Below are 14,414 nucleotides of genomic sequence, written 5' to 3'. Positions count from 1 at the left end.
GACCCTGCCAATATTTTAGCTGATTAGGATTCCTCAGTCGAGGTGACAGATAACGTTGCCTTTCCCTGCACTTGAAGAACTCAGCGGGTCAGGCAGCATCTGTGGAGGGAATGGATCCCAAACCTGCAGCTTGACACACAGCACAGAAACAGGCCCTTTGGCCCATCTTGTCCATTCTATGCCACATCTAAGCTAATCATGGAGTCATACAACATGGAAACAGGCCCTTCAGCCCAACATATGCCAACATGCCCCATCTACACGTCCCATTTGGCCCACATCCCTCTAAACATTTCCTCTCCACATCCCTATCCCAATGTCTTTTCAATGTTGTCATTAGACCTGCCTCAACTACTTCCTCCAGCAGCTGGGTCTGTATATGCACCATCCTCTGTGTGGAAAGGTGTGTTTCCTTGCCACACCTCAGCCCTGGGATGGCCTCCATCAGCATTAAGACCTAGGGCTGCCTGTGCGCTGGTAAACCCTGTGGGCCACAGATACACTGCATGTGAACAATATTGGCATTGGTTTATTATTGTCATGTGTACCGAGTTACAGTGAAAAGCTTTGCACGCTATCCAGTCAAACCGTGCTGTAGAGGGGTACAATCAAACCGCACACAAGTGTAACAGGTAGTGCAAAGAGCACCAGAGTGCACAATATACTGTTAAAGAAGGAACTGCAGATGCTAGTAAATTGAAGGTAGACACAAAATGCTGGAGTAACTCAGCGGGTGAGGCAGCATCTATGGAGAAGGAATTGGTGACGTTTCGGGTCAGACTGAAGAAGGGTCTCGACCTGAAACGTCGCCCATTCCTTCTCTCCATAGATGCTGCCTCACCCTCTGAGTTACTCCAGCATTTTGTGTCTACCATAATATACTGGTACTCTAATATCACCGAGTCATACAGCGTGGAAACAGGCCCTTTGGCCCACCTAGTCCCACCTGCCTGCGTTTGTGGCCCGTATCCCTCTAAACCTATCCTATGCACAGACCTGTCTAAGTGCCTCGTTAATGTTATGATGGTACCTGTGAGTTAACGATGGTGCACAGGCCGTCTTTGCTTCTGCTGTCGGCGGCAATTCTGGGCGTGGGATCCCTCGCCTTCTGTTCCACGAGACTGTCTGCCTCACGCTTTCACCGTGCTGTGGTAGCTGTCAGCAGTGTGAAGAAGGGTCCCGACCCAAAACAATGCCTCTCCCTGTCCTCCAGAGATGCTGCCCGGACCGCTGACTTCCTCCACCACTGTGGTCTGGTCTGGTCTGGTCTGGTCTAGCAGGCAGCTGCTCCTGCTGAGACCCTGGCTCCTGTAAGCTGCCATTGGGGCCCCGCTGGCTTCCTCCCCCATGGTGATGGCAGTGGGAGGGAGGGAGGGAGAGAGGGAAGGAAGGAGGAAGGGAGGGGGGACGGGCAGGTTACTCCTGCAGTAGCAGCCGTCGCTCTGCTGCGATTAGCCCCGCACTATCTGCACTGTCTTGCAGCCTGCTGAGCTCAGCACTCCCCCGGCCACTGGAAACAATGTTCTCTGCTGCAGTGGCCTTGCTTGTGCTGTGTCAGCAGATTTGGCCAGATGGTCAGTAGGAGCAACTGCAGAGGCTGGTTTATGCCAAAGATAGACACACAGTGCTGGAGTAACTCAGCAACTCTGCAGAACATGGATAGATCACGTTTTAGGTTGGGTCCCTTCCTCAGACTGTCTCTGGAGATGCTGCCTGAGTTCCTCCAGCACTTTGTGCCTCTCTTTGGCAGGAGCAGAAAGTTTGGCATTATTCCCCTCCAGCCTGCTTCCCTTCGCGCTGATCCTGTCTCATTGTCGGAGTACAGTGACCCGCCCCAACTCTCCCCCTCGACCCCTGCACATATAAACTGACCCAGAGGTGGAGATGGGGTAGACAGTCTGAACCTTTGTCCCAGGGTGGAACTGTCAAAGACTAGAGGGCAGAGCTTTAAGGTGAAGGGGACAAAGTTTAACGTCAATGAGTAAAGCAGCACAGAAACTGGCCCTTCAGCCGAACTTGCCCATGTCAACCAAGATGACTCATCTAAGCTAGTGCCCGCGTGTGGCCCATATCCCACGAAACCTTTCCTATCCATGTCCCAGTCCAAGTGTCCTTTAAATGCTGTTATAGTGCCTGCTTCAACTACCTCCTCTGGCAGCTCGTTCCATACAACCACCATCCTCTGCGCAAAAATTGCCCCTCAGGTTCCTATGTTTAAGAAAGAATTGCAGATGCTGGAAAAATCGAAGGTAGACAGAGATGCTGCCTGTCCCGCTGAGTGACTCCAGCATTTTGTGTCTAGCTGGCCTGTTCTATGTTCCATGATGGTTTCCAGGGCAAGAACATAATATACCAACAATCTGAATGAGAATGCAGGTGGCATGATTAGCAGGTTTACAATGACAATAGCATTGGTGAAGTCGGCTACCGTGTGGTGTAGTGTACATGGTGTAGTGTTCTTTAGGGTTGCACCAGGATCCAAATCTACTGGGAGAGTGGGCCGAGGGATGGCAGATGGAGTTGGTCAAATGTGTGTATTTTGGTAAGTTAGACCAGGGTAGAACACACACAGTGGCCGGAAGGACCCTGGGGAGAGTTGTTGAACAAGATACTGAGGGGTACATGGCCATGATTGCCTGAAAATGGTGACATGGGTCGACAAGGTGATGAGGAAGGCATATGGACCGCCTGCATTGAGTAGAGGAGAGGGGTATAAAACGTAGGTGGAATACTGCGTGCAGTTCTGGTTGCCCGGCTACAGCAAGGATGTCATTAAGCTGGAGCGGGTGCAGCAAAGATTCACCAGGAGATTACTGGGATTGGCGGGCCTGAGCTACAGGGAGTGCTTGGGCAGGCTAACACTGTGTGGAGGCCCAGTGTCACCCCTCTGAACCCTCACCCTGGTTACAGATGTGTGGGGACAAAGGAGGGTTGGCCGGTGTGTGTATGGGGTTGGGGGGAGTGGAGGGGGGGGAGGGGGTCCATGGTGCGATTCCCTCTCCACTCTGACCCCTCATCCCATTACAGATGTGTGTGGGGACGAGGATGTTCGGGCCAAGCTGCTGGAGCTGAAACACCAGCGGGATGCGGTGCTGAGGTCCCAGGACAGGCACCGGAGCGCCCTGAAGGGTAGAACGTCCAGCGCCGGCAGCAGAGGGTGAGAGGGGGGGGGGGGTGGGTGGGTGGGAGGTGGGAGGGGGAGTAGGTGACGTGCAGCGGGCGGGGAGGGAGGAAGATCGGGTGAGGGGACAGTGTGCAACAGCAGAGTCCAGCATCAGGGGGAATGGATGCAGAGCAGGGGGTGGGGGGGGTGGGGGTTCAGTGTGAGGAAATCACACTGCTGTGTTGATGTCCAGCACCACCAGAGGGTTTGGGGGGGGGGGGGGCACGGAGAGGGGGTTGGGGGGATGTTGTGCAGGGGGAGCGATGGGGAGGAGCGCTGCAGAGATGGGCGTCCAATACCGGCAGTGGTGGGGGATCTCTATCACCGAGAGTCACACACCGGGCACTGAGCAGTCCTACCCCAGGGCCCTGACCCCGCGCTGCGGAGGGTCCCTTACCCCCGGGTCCCTCCCCCTCTCCGTTGTCTGTGCCTGACCCTGGCGGAAGTGCGCTGTCGAGGCCCCCTCCCCCCCCGTCTAACAACACTGTCCCACCGTGCAGGAAGGTGGCGCGTAAGGTGAGCGTGACGGAACGCAGTAACCTGTACAGGAGGGAGCACCGGGACGAGGCCCGAGCCTGGCACCAGGGTGTGAGCACCACCCCCGACGATGAGCCCGAGCCCAACATCCCCCCTGCCCGGCTCCTCATGGTGAGTGGGGGCGGGTGGGGATTATCCAGGGTCAGGGGTGGAAGAGTTGGCTATCCAGGGGTGGGGGAGGGTTATCCAGTGGCGGGGTGGGGAATGGATTTATCCAGGACCTGGGGTGGGGGGGAGCTGGTTATGCAGGGGTGGGTATGTGTGTGGGGGGTGGTGTGGGGGGGGGGGGTGGGGGGGGGGGGGTGGGGGGGGGGGGGGGGGGGGGGGGGTTTTATCCAGTGTCAGGGGCGGGGATTTGGTTATCCAGTGTCAGGGGCGGGGGAGTTGGTTATCCAGGGGGGGCGGGGGAGTTGGTTATCCAGTGTCAGGGGCGGGGGAGTTGGTTATCCAGGGTCAAGGGCGGTGGAAACAAAATATACTGAGAAGGATCTACAGATGCTGATTTATGCCAAAGAGACAAAAAATGGTGGAGCAATGATCAATAAAATGTCATCTACATCAATGTTTTGGATGAGAGCGTACATGGCAAGATTAGCAGGTTTGCAGATGATACAAAAGTGGGTAGTTTTGCAGATAGTGAAGATGGTTGTCAAAAATTGCAGCAGGTTCTTGTTTGGTTGGCCAGGTGGGCTGAGGAATGGTTGATGGAATTTAATGCAGAGAAATGTGAGGTGTTGCATTTTAGAAAGTCTAACAAGGGCAGAACCTACACAGTGAATGGTGGGGCTCTGGGGAGTGTTGTAGAGCAGAGGGATCTAGGAATACAGATAAATAGTTCCTTGAAGGTGGCACCACACGTACATAGGGTGGTCGAAAACGGTTTTGGCACACTGACATTCATCAGAGTATTGAGTATAGATGGTGGGAGGTCATGTAAAAACAGGGGGAGGGAAATGTTGTCGAAGTTTCCTAAATTTAGAGAATTCTATGTACCATTGGGTTGTAAGCTATCTACTCGAAATACAGGTGCTCTTCCTCCAATTTGCGTGCAGCCTCACCCACTGTGGCAACGTATGAGGTACAGGACAGAAAGGTCGGTATGGGAATGGGGAAAAGGAGTTCATGTGATTAGCAACTGAAGATCCAGTGGGGCTTTAGTGCAAGTGTTCAGGGAAACATTCGCTGAGTCTACGCATATTCTTGCCCATGTACTGGAGTCCACATCGGGAACACTGGATACAGATGAGGTTAGAGGAGATGCAGGTGAACCTCTGTCTCACCTGGACAGACTGATGTCATCCCAGGATGGAGGTGAGGGAGGATGTATAGGGGCAGGTATTAAATCTCCTGTGGTGACAGGTACCTGGAGAGGGAAGGGATGAGTGAACCAAGGGGTTGTAGAGGGAACGGTCTCTTTGAAAAGGGGTGGAGATGGGAAGATGGATTATGACAATGAACTTGACGGAAATGTGGGAGGATGATGTGTTGGATGCGGAGGCTGATGGGGTGAGTTGAGGACCAGGGGAGCTCTGTCCTTGTTCCTTCTGGGGGGAAGAGAGCAGAACCCTTCAATCAATCTGTAGATGGAGTGGAGGGTGTTGTCTATCCAGGGTCAGGGGCGGAGGTGTTTTATCCATCGTTGGGTTGGCGGGAGATGTTTGCTATCCAGGGTCGGGGGTAGGGATGATGTTTATCCATCGTCAGTGGCAGGGAGGAATTGTTATCCAGGGGTGGAGCAGGGCAAGGGGGAGTTTGTTACTCAGGGTCAGGGGTGTTGTCTATCCAGGGGAGGGGAGTTTATTATCCATGTTCCGGGTCGGGCAGAGTTGCTATCCAGGATCTGGGGCTGGAGGAATTTGTTTTGGGACGGGGTTGGTATCCATGGTCAGGGTCGGGGAGAGTTTGTTATTCAGGGGGGTGAGTGTTTTATCCAGGGTCGGGGTGCCCTGACGAGTGTTTCCCGTTACAGGCGGCTGTGCCCCAGGGATCGGAGGTGGAGGAGGCCAGTGTCGGTAGCAGTGGCTGGGCGGGGGGCGAACCCCCCCTGCTGAATGGAGCAGCACCGGGGGCCGGGGAGGGGCAGGGAGAGGGGACGCCTGCCCCCCTGGAGTCGGGGTCATGTCAGGGTTCGGGGGAGCTGGCCCGCGACCTGTCCCACCACACTCTGGCCGACCTCAAGAGGCAGCGAGCAGCCTCCAAGCTGCAGCGGGGGATCCCGGGGGAGGAGCTGCCCATCGCGGGTGGTCCGGACACCGCCCCGTCCCACCCCCCCTCCGTCTACTGCACCCCTGCCAGCGGTGACCCCCCCCTGGTCCGCTTCAAGGAGCCGGTGGAGGAGGCACCCAGTGAGAAATCCCACAGGTGCTGCCGGATGATGTGAGGGGAGGGGGCAGGCAGACCCCAGGGGTGGGAGGGGAGGAAGGAGCACCCAGGGGTGGGGCCGGGCAGACACCATAGCCCCCACCCCTGGACCTGGCCTAGGCCCCTGCTCACTGCCTCCCCCATCGTTGGTGGAGCCAATGATTCACAGAACCAGCGCCCCTCGTCTCCAGTCGGGACGTCCCATACAGCGGTGGGAACACGGGAGCCGGGACTGGGACAGGGACAGGAGCAGCATTCACATCACCAGCAGTGCCCAATGGGGGCACAAGCATCCCCCTCCCAGTCAGGGAATCTCACCAGCCCTCACTGTCAGAAGCTCAGACACAAGGTTTCTGCTGTTCGACGGACATCCTGGAGATTCCTGATCCCAGGAGTGTGTGACGGGACGGTATAGAGGGGGCCTCACTCTGTGTCTGACCCCAGGCAGTGTGTGATCAACTTAAGCCGGAATGAGAGTTGTTCCAGTCGCCAGAATCCTTAGTGTACTTCTGAGCAGAAATAATTTGTCTTAATCATGTCAAAAGATAAATAAATGTAATATATTCTGATGTAGAAGGGTGTTTGTCAGCTTCTCTCTGTTGGCTTGGGTCAGGTGGGTTTCAGACATCACACACACACACACACACACATAGTCTGTGAAACAGGCCGTTCAGCCCCCCTGCTCCCTACATGCCCAGTCTCCTGGTCTGTAGCAGCTCCGATGCTGACCCCTTGGCCCGATCCCCCATGTGCTGGGTGTGGGTGTGGGTGTGGTGGGCCACACTCACACAGGTACTGTCTGTCCCTGCTCCAGTGGCCGGAGCAGTGTGGTGGGTGTCTCCCAATCACCCTGACACTGGCCCCACCACTCACTCTGATTGAGGGACAGTCGCTGGTGTTTAAGTCAGTGGGTAGACACAAAAAGCTGGAGTAACTCAGCGGGTCAGGCAGCATCTCTGGAGAAAAGGAATAGGTGGCGTTTCGGGTCGAGACCCTTCTTCAGTTTCAGCTGCTTCAGTCAGGCCCGCAACGTCACCTATTCTTTTTCTCCAGAGGTGCTGTCTGACCCGCTGAGTTACTCCAGGTGTGTGGGTGATGGGCAGGTGGAAGCAGTTGAGGGAGGGAGGTGGAAAATGTGGACAAGAAGAGATGCTGGGCAGATTAGTGGTGGTGGAGATACACAGGAGAGTGGAAGGTTTAGTGTCCATAACCATTGGGTTGTCAGCTACCCAAGTGGAATACAGGTGGCAGTGAGGAGGAGACGGATGAACAGGTCTGTGTGGGAATGGGGAATGAAATGTCATAAGTACACGCTCAGGTCACCCAGTCCACGCTTGGCCTTGCGATGTAGAGGAGGCCACATCGAGAACATCGAAGGCAGTGGATGAGGTTGGAGTTCAGGTGAATCTGTCTCACCTGGAAGAGCTGTTTGGTCCCTGGACAGTGGTGAGGGAGGAGGTGTAGGAACGATTGTTACACCTATAGTTGCAGGAGAGGTAGCTTGGGTGGGGGAAGAATGGAGGGATGAGGGACCACGGAGTCGTGGAGAGTGTGATCCCTGAGGAAAGCAGATGGGGGGGGGGGGGGGGGGGGGGGGGGGGGGGGATGATGGATGATGTGTTGGATGTGGAGTCTGGGGGGATGAGAGGTGAGGGCCAGGGGAAGGATGTCAGGAGCAAGGGGAGCGAGTGGATGTGCGGCGAGCATGCGGGAGCTCCATCAGCTATGATAGAGGGGAAGCCACGTATCCTGAAGATGCCCTCCATCTCCCCGCTCCTGATGTGCAGACCACTCTCAGCTTCAGCCGCCACTGAAACCCATCTCTAGTGAACATTGTCTTCATGGTGCCGTGTGGGGGACCACTCTCCGTGAAGACCGGTGGCTCACAGGGCTGTTGCATCTTCCCGTCCTCCTCTCCTCCAAACTCTCCAGGAGAACACAGCTGACATTCAGACCGCGGCGATTCCCAGCCGTGGTGGCCCTCGGTGACCGGCTAGCTGCTCCAGTCTAGACCACTGTGGGCTGCTGGTGTTCCCAACGCTCGGAGCCCCAGCCCTGATCACCAGCCCCACCGGTGGACAGGACCACAACCAGTTTGATTCTGACTACGGGTGCTGCTGGAACATTCTCTCTGTGACTGCGTGGGCTTTCTCCGGGTTCTACGCTTTCCTCCCACACTTTGGTAAAATTGTAATTTGTCCCTGGTGTGTAGAAAAGTCCGAGCATACTGGATGATCGCTGGTCGGTGCGGACTGTGTGCCGATGGGCCGGTTTCCACGCTGTATCTCTAAAGTCAAACTGAACTAAACTCCTGGCTCATCCACTTTGCCCATTTCCATCACATCTCCCCTCCCCCTGGAGAACCCAGTCCCAGTAGTTTCGATCTCTCCACATTCAGTAAACCCCAACCCCCGTCTTGGGGACCAGCCCGTTGAATCCTCACCCTCTCTCCCTGGGGAAAGAAGACCAGTACAGTCCGCAACACCCCTGTGCAGCCTCACCAACACCACCAGTGAATTGTCTGAAGAACAGTGTCCCAAGTAGGGCAACACAAAATGCTGGAGGAACTCAGCTGGACGGGCAGCATCTCTGAAGGGAAAAGGAATGAAGAAGGGTCCTGACCTGAAACATCACCTATCGAGTATACCTATTGAGTATAGAAGTTGGGAGGTCATGTTGCAGTTGGTGAGACCACATTTAGAGTATTGTGTTCAGTTCTGGGCACCATGTTATACGATATTGTCAAGCTTGAAAGGGTTCAGAAAAGATTTATGAAGATGTGGCCAGGACTAGAGAGTCTGAGCTACAGGGAGAGGTTGAGCAGACTGGGGTTCTAATCCTTGGAACACAGGAGGGTGAGGGGTGATCTTATAGAGGTGTCAAAATCATGAGAGGAATAGATTGGGTAGATGCACCAAATCTTCTGCCCAGAGTAGGGGAATTGAGGACCAGTGGACATGGGTTCAAGGTGAAGGAGGAAAAGATTTAATAGGAATCTGAGGGGTCACTGTTTCACACAAAGGGTGGTGGGTGTATGGAACAAGCTGCCAGAGGAGCTAGTTGTGGCTGGGACTATTGCAAAGTTTAAGAAACAGACAGGTACATGGATAGGACAAGTTTGGAGGGATATGGACCAAGCACAGGCAGGTGGGACTAGTGTAGCTGGGACATGTTGGCCGGTGTGGGGAAGTTGGGCCACATTGTATCACTCTATGAGTCCATGGCTCTACCCTTGTTCTCCAGAGACTGCCAGTCTGCTGAGTAACTCCAGGACTGTATAGCTTGTGGGGAAGAAGGTGTATGGCACGCTTGCTTCATTGGGAAGGATATCGAGTATTAAAACTGAGTAGAAAACACCTCTGGGGTCAGATGTCCCTGGGCTAACCGGCCGTGACCTGTGACTACAGGGACCTGTGTGTGGGTCAGTGATGTGGCCAGCAGACCCAATGTCTCCCAGCTCACTGGCCAGACTAAGCTCAGCGGGTGGGAGAGGCCGCAGTGGGTGGAGAGGCTGTGCGAGTGGTGGGAACGTGGCACAGATGTGTTTAGGGCTGGGGACTGGTCATCCCTGGGACGCGGACCAGGCCCACACGTTAAACTGGCCATCCAACTCGCGTATGAACAGCAGAACCAGCTTGTTTCTCTCTCTCTCTCTCTCCCCTCCCTCCCGTATTGTTCTTTCTTCTCAGTCACGTCTGCTGGTGGTCCCATTCCTTACAACACTGCAGAGGTCTGTCAGAGCGGTCCAGCACAGAGACAGGTCCTTCGGCCCACCTTGTCCATACTGGCAACAATAGCATACTGAGCTAGTTTGTCCCAGTTGCCGACATTTAACCCATATACCTCCAAACCCTATCCAAATATCTAACCAAACGGCTTAAAAAGTCAGAATTGTATCTGCTTCAATAGCTTCCTCTGGCATCTCATTCCAGATATGGACTACCCTCTTTGAGTGCAAAAGTTACCCCTGAGGTCTCTTAATTCTCTCCACTCTCACCTAAAGCCTGTGCCCTCTAGTTTCGGAAACCTCTACCCTGGGATAAATACTGTGAGTGTTCACTTCACCCATGTTCCTCATCATCTTGTACACCTCAGTAAGGTCACCCACCCCTCAGCCTCCTACACTCCAAAGAATAACAGTCCCAGCCCATCCAACCTCCCCCTATAACTCTTGCCCACAGCCCCGGTAACATGCTGGAGAGGGTGGAATCCCTTCTCCTACCTCTTCCCACCATGTCCATAAGTGATAAGAGCAGAATTAGGCCACATCAAGTCTACTCCGCCATTCAATCTTGGCTCAACCCCATTCTCCTGCCATCGGCCCGTAACCCCTGACACCACCAGCGGCCGTGGAGGTGGTAGGTGCAGCGCTGTGCCTTGTCGAGTCACGCTGGGAGACGGAGGGGCAGGTGTGAGAGGGAATGTTTAATGTGGGTACAGGGTGTCACGAGTAGTTGGCCACCACGGAGCGCTCCAGGATGAAGTACCGCTGCACGGACTGGCGCAGGGTCAGCAGCACCGTCTCCACCGGGAACCGGTCCAGGAGCGAGGGGAAGGGGTTCAGCGCCACCTTGGAGACGGGCAGCCGGACCACCCGGCCCATGTTGAAGGAGAGGGGAGGCAGGCGGCTCCCTGTGGAGAGAGGGTGAGAGAGGGTTAAGAGACACAACGCCTGGAGGGAGGGGACGGAGCAGGGACTTGTGCGGGGGACGGGGGGGACACGGGAAACAAGGCCGGGACACGGGCGATGAAGAGACTGGGTACACAGACACTAGACGTGGGAACACAGCGAGTGTTCACGGGCACCGCACACGGGCCGAGTCCACAGCTAGAGGGAGAGGGTGTGAGTGCGAGCAGTAGTGTGCATGCACATGTGTGTGAACACGTATATGTGCGTGCATGCAAAGTATGAAACGTGTGCACCTTCTCAGAAGGGCCGTGGGTTAAGACTGAGGTTTACTCCTCCCACGGTGACCGCGGTTCCCGGGGCCAACCCCGCCCGCACTGTGGGAGTGGGTTTCCCCCTCCCCCCGGCCGGGTGTGGAGTGGGGGACATGGTCAACCACAGGACAGGACCCCAGCAGTGGGCAGTCCCAGGCTCCCTCCCCACCATGTGACCAAGACCCTCTACACATCCCCGTCCACCACACTGGCCTCTGCCGCACAGCTGGTCACTATCGCAGGTCAGCCTGGTGAATAGAGCCATGGGCAGGACAGTAGTCAATCACAGTGTGGTCACCCAGGGCCAGCTTAGCTCACCCATCCAGCCCAACTCTTAGTGTTTACTGATGGAGGCACCACTCACTCTCCTTCTTCATGTAGCTCCTGGTTTCTCCCAGTCGCAGGATGGCCTGCTCCCTGCAGTGGAAGAGAAAACGGCATCATTAAACTGTCGGAAGGAACTGTAGATATTGATTATACATGTGTAGGAAGGAACTGCAGATGTTCGTTTAAACCAAAGATAGACACGACACCAAAAGCTGGAGTAACTCAGCAAGACAGGCAGCATCTCTGGAGGGAAGGACAAAGTCACATTTCAGGGGATCAGGTAGGTCCAGGTGGACTGAACGAACGTGTTTAGAGAAATGGTCCCCCAGTCTACGTTTCCCCAATGTACAAGAGTCCACACCTTGAACAACGGATACAGTGGATGAGGTTGGTGGATGTGCAAGTGAACCTCTGCCGAACATTTTTATTCCCCTTCCCATTGCCATACTGACCTTTCTGTCTGAGGTCTCTTCCATTGGGAGGCTAAACATAAATTGGACAAACAGCATCTCATATTTTGCTTGGGCAGCTCACAACCCAGTGGCATGAATATTGATTTCTCTAACTTGAAGTAACCTCTGCATTCACCTTCTCTCTCCATCCCTCCCCCACTCTACGCACCAACTTAAAAGACGTCTGCATTCACCTCTCCTCCTCCTCCCTCCCCACCCCTTCCCCTACCCCTCTGTCCCTCTTCCACCACTCCCCCTACCTCTCTCTCTCCGCCTCCCTCCCCACTCTTCCACTTCCCTCCCCACCTCCCCCCTCTCCCTCCCCACTCTTTCCCCTCTCTCAACCCACCCCTCCCTCCACACTCTTACCCCCCTCCTCCTCCTTCCCTTTCCCTACACCCCCTCCTCCCTCTTACCCTTTCCCCCACCCCCTCTCCCACTCCCCCACCACGCCCCCCCCCCCTCATTCCTCTCCCCTCCCCCTCCTGCCCCCACCTCTTCCACCACTCCCTCTACCCCCCTCTCCCCCCTCCCTCTCCCACTTCCACCACTCCCCCCCTACACCTCCCTCCCCATTCTTCCACTTTCTCTCCCCCCACCCCCCCACCCCTCCCCATCTCCCTCCCCACCCCTCTCTCTCTCCCCCTCCCTTCCCACTCCCTCTCCTCTCTACCCCCCCTCTCCCCCTCCCTACACACTCTTCCCCCTACCTCTCCACACTCTTCCCCTTTCCCTCCTCCCGCCCCTCCATCCTCCCCCCCCTCTCCCCCCTCCATCTTTCCCCCCTACCCCCCCCTCTCTCACCCCACCCCTCTCTCCCTCCTCCTCCCATTCCCCTCTCCCCCCTCCACTCCCATCCCAACCCCCCCCCCTCTCTCCCCCCCCCCTACCCATCTCTGCCTCTTCCACCCCCAACCCCTCTGCCCCTTCTTCCGTACTCTTACCCTCCCCTCTCTCCTCACCACTATTTTCCCCTCTCTCCCCCCTACACCTCTCCCCCTCCCATCCCACTCTTTTCCGCCGCCCCTTACCACTCTCCCCCTCCCTCCACACTCTTCCCCCTCTCTTCCCTTCCCTTCCCCTTCCTCCCTCCTCCCTCCCCTCCCCCTCCCTCCTCCCCCTCCCCATCCCACTCTCAACCTTCCCCTCCCTCCTTCTCTCCTCACCCCTCTCCCTCCTTCCCCTCTTCCTCCTCCCATCCCCCTCCCCCCTCATCTCCCCCCTTCCCCCCCCCCTCCCCCCCTCAAACGTGCGTTGGGGAAACAAACCCAACGGGTCTGCACGTGGTCTAGTATTATACTAAAACTCTTCCCTTTGTTCTTGTGTCCGTGTGGGCCAGGGTTGTGTCAGCTTTCTGTCAATCTCCTTCATTCCTATCTTCTTCCAAATGCTAGGCCACTGCTTCCCATTCTCACAATGCTGCTGACATTTTCCCCGCGGACACAATAAATATTTTCCTGTCGCATTTCAACCTATATTTCCCAAATTAATCATCGTTTAAAAATCAGTTTTGTCAAAAATTAAAGTTCTTCAAGCTCACCCATTTTGAAGAAAACAACTCGGACTGACAATCCACTCGTACGCTCCGGGCGCAAGGGGCACTCCAACCCGCTGGGAGCCCTCGCCCTCTCTACCATCCCACTCCCGACACTACCTCCCTCTCTCTAACCCCCACCTCTGCCCCTCACCCTCTCTACCCTCGCCCTCTCCCTCTCAACCCCCCTACGAGGGGAACTCCAACACTCCAACCCCACTGGTAAGACCAGCTCTCTCGAAGAGGTGAGGGAGGGATTGGGGGAGTGGAAAAGGAAAAATGTCCTGGGGAGTTGAGCAAGAGTGGAGGGATTGAGGGAGAGGGTAGGGAGAGTTGTTCAAACATCTACAAACTCCCTCTCATGGCCCCTCCCTCACTACCCTCCCTCCCCCCCACTCTACCCCCTACCCAGACTCTATCTCCCTCTCTAATCCCCTCCCACTCTGCTCCTCTCCCTCTCTACCCCCCCTACCCCCTACCTCTACCCCTCACCCCTCCTCTCTCTCTACCCCCTCTCCCTCTCCCTCCCTCTACCCCCTCCCCCCCACACTCTCTACCCCCTCACCCTCTCTACCCTCCCCTCCCTCACTCTACTTCCCTCTCCCCACTCTCTCTACCCCCCCCTCTACCCCCCTCACCTCTCCCTCTCTACCCCCTCCCCCACACTCTCTACCCCCCTCTACCCTTCCCCTCTACTCCCCCCCCCTCACTCTCTCTTCCCCCCTCCCCCTCACTCCCCCTCCCTCTCTACCCCCTCCCTCATTCTACCCCCCTCATTCTCTCCCTCTCTACCCCCTCCCTATCTAGCCGCGCCTGTGCAGTTGGGGGCTATGCGTGAGTGGATAGGATGGGGAATGGGAGAAAAAGAGTGAATTAAAGCGTTACTTGAAATTAAATAAATTAACGTTCAAATCCTGGGTTGTAAGTTGCCCAAGAGGATCAAAGGTGCTGTTCCTCCAATTTGCGTTTGGCTTCATGCTGACAGTGGAGCTGGCCCGGGACGAAAAGGTCAGTTTTTGAATGGGAAGGGGAGTTAATTCATTGACCTGCTCCTTATAATACATTTGACATCAACACAACATTTGTGTAGGTCCCAGAA

General features: G+C 55.8%; 2 protein-coding genes across 3 annotated transcripts in view; one reads left to right on the top strand and one right to left on the bottom strand.

The window, feature by feature from the left end:
- ppp1r16a (protein phosphatase 1, regulatory subunit 16A) overlaps positions 1–6,637 on the top strand; it is a 56,425-nt gene extending 49,788 nt beyond the window's left edge. Inside the window, exons 9-11 of the mRNA XM_055664953.1 lie at positions 3,028–3,157; positions 3,664–3,811; positions 5,670–6,637. Of these exons, the coding sequence (XP_055520928.1) occupies positions 3,028–3,157; positions 3,664–3,811; positions 5,670–6,080 (689 nt within the window). The 3' untranslated portion in view covers positions 6,081–6,637. The remainder of the gene's footprint in view (positions 1–3,027; positions 3,158–3,663; positions 3,812–5,669) is intronic.
- Positions 6,638–10,334: 3,697 nt separating this feature from the next.
- Positions 10,335–14,414, bottom strand: part of wdr97 (WD repeat domain 97) — a 75,576-nt gene continuing 71,496 nt past the window's right edge. The window contains exons 24-25 of one of the 2 annotated variants that reach the window (XM_055664935.1): positions 11,367–11,419; positions 10,335–10,693 (exon numbers count right to left, since the gene is read on the bottom strand). In XM_055664935.1, coding sequence (XP_055520910.1) covers positions 10,506–10,693; positions 11,367–11,419 — 241 coding nt within the window. In that variant the 3' untranslated portion in view covers positions 10,335–10,505. The remainder of the gene's footprint in view (positions 10,694–11,366; positions 11,420–14,414) is intronic. The other variant, XM_055664943.1, reaches the window with a different exon arrangement.

Source organism: Leucoraja erinacea, chromosome 2 (genome assembly GCF_028641065.1).
Source record: "Leucoraja erinacea ecotype New England chromosome 2, Leri_hhj_1, whole genome shotgun sequence".
NCBI lineage: Eukaryota > Metazoa > Chordata > Chondrichthyes > Rajiformes > Rajidae > Leucoraja > Leucoraja erinaceus.
This window is presented reverse-complemented; position numbering and strand designations above follow the sequence as displayed.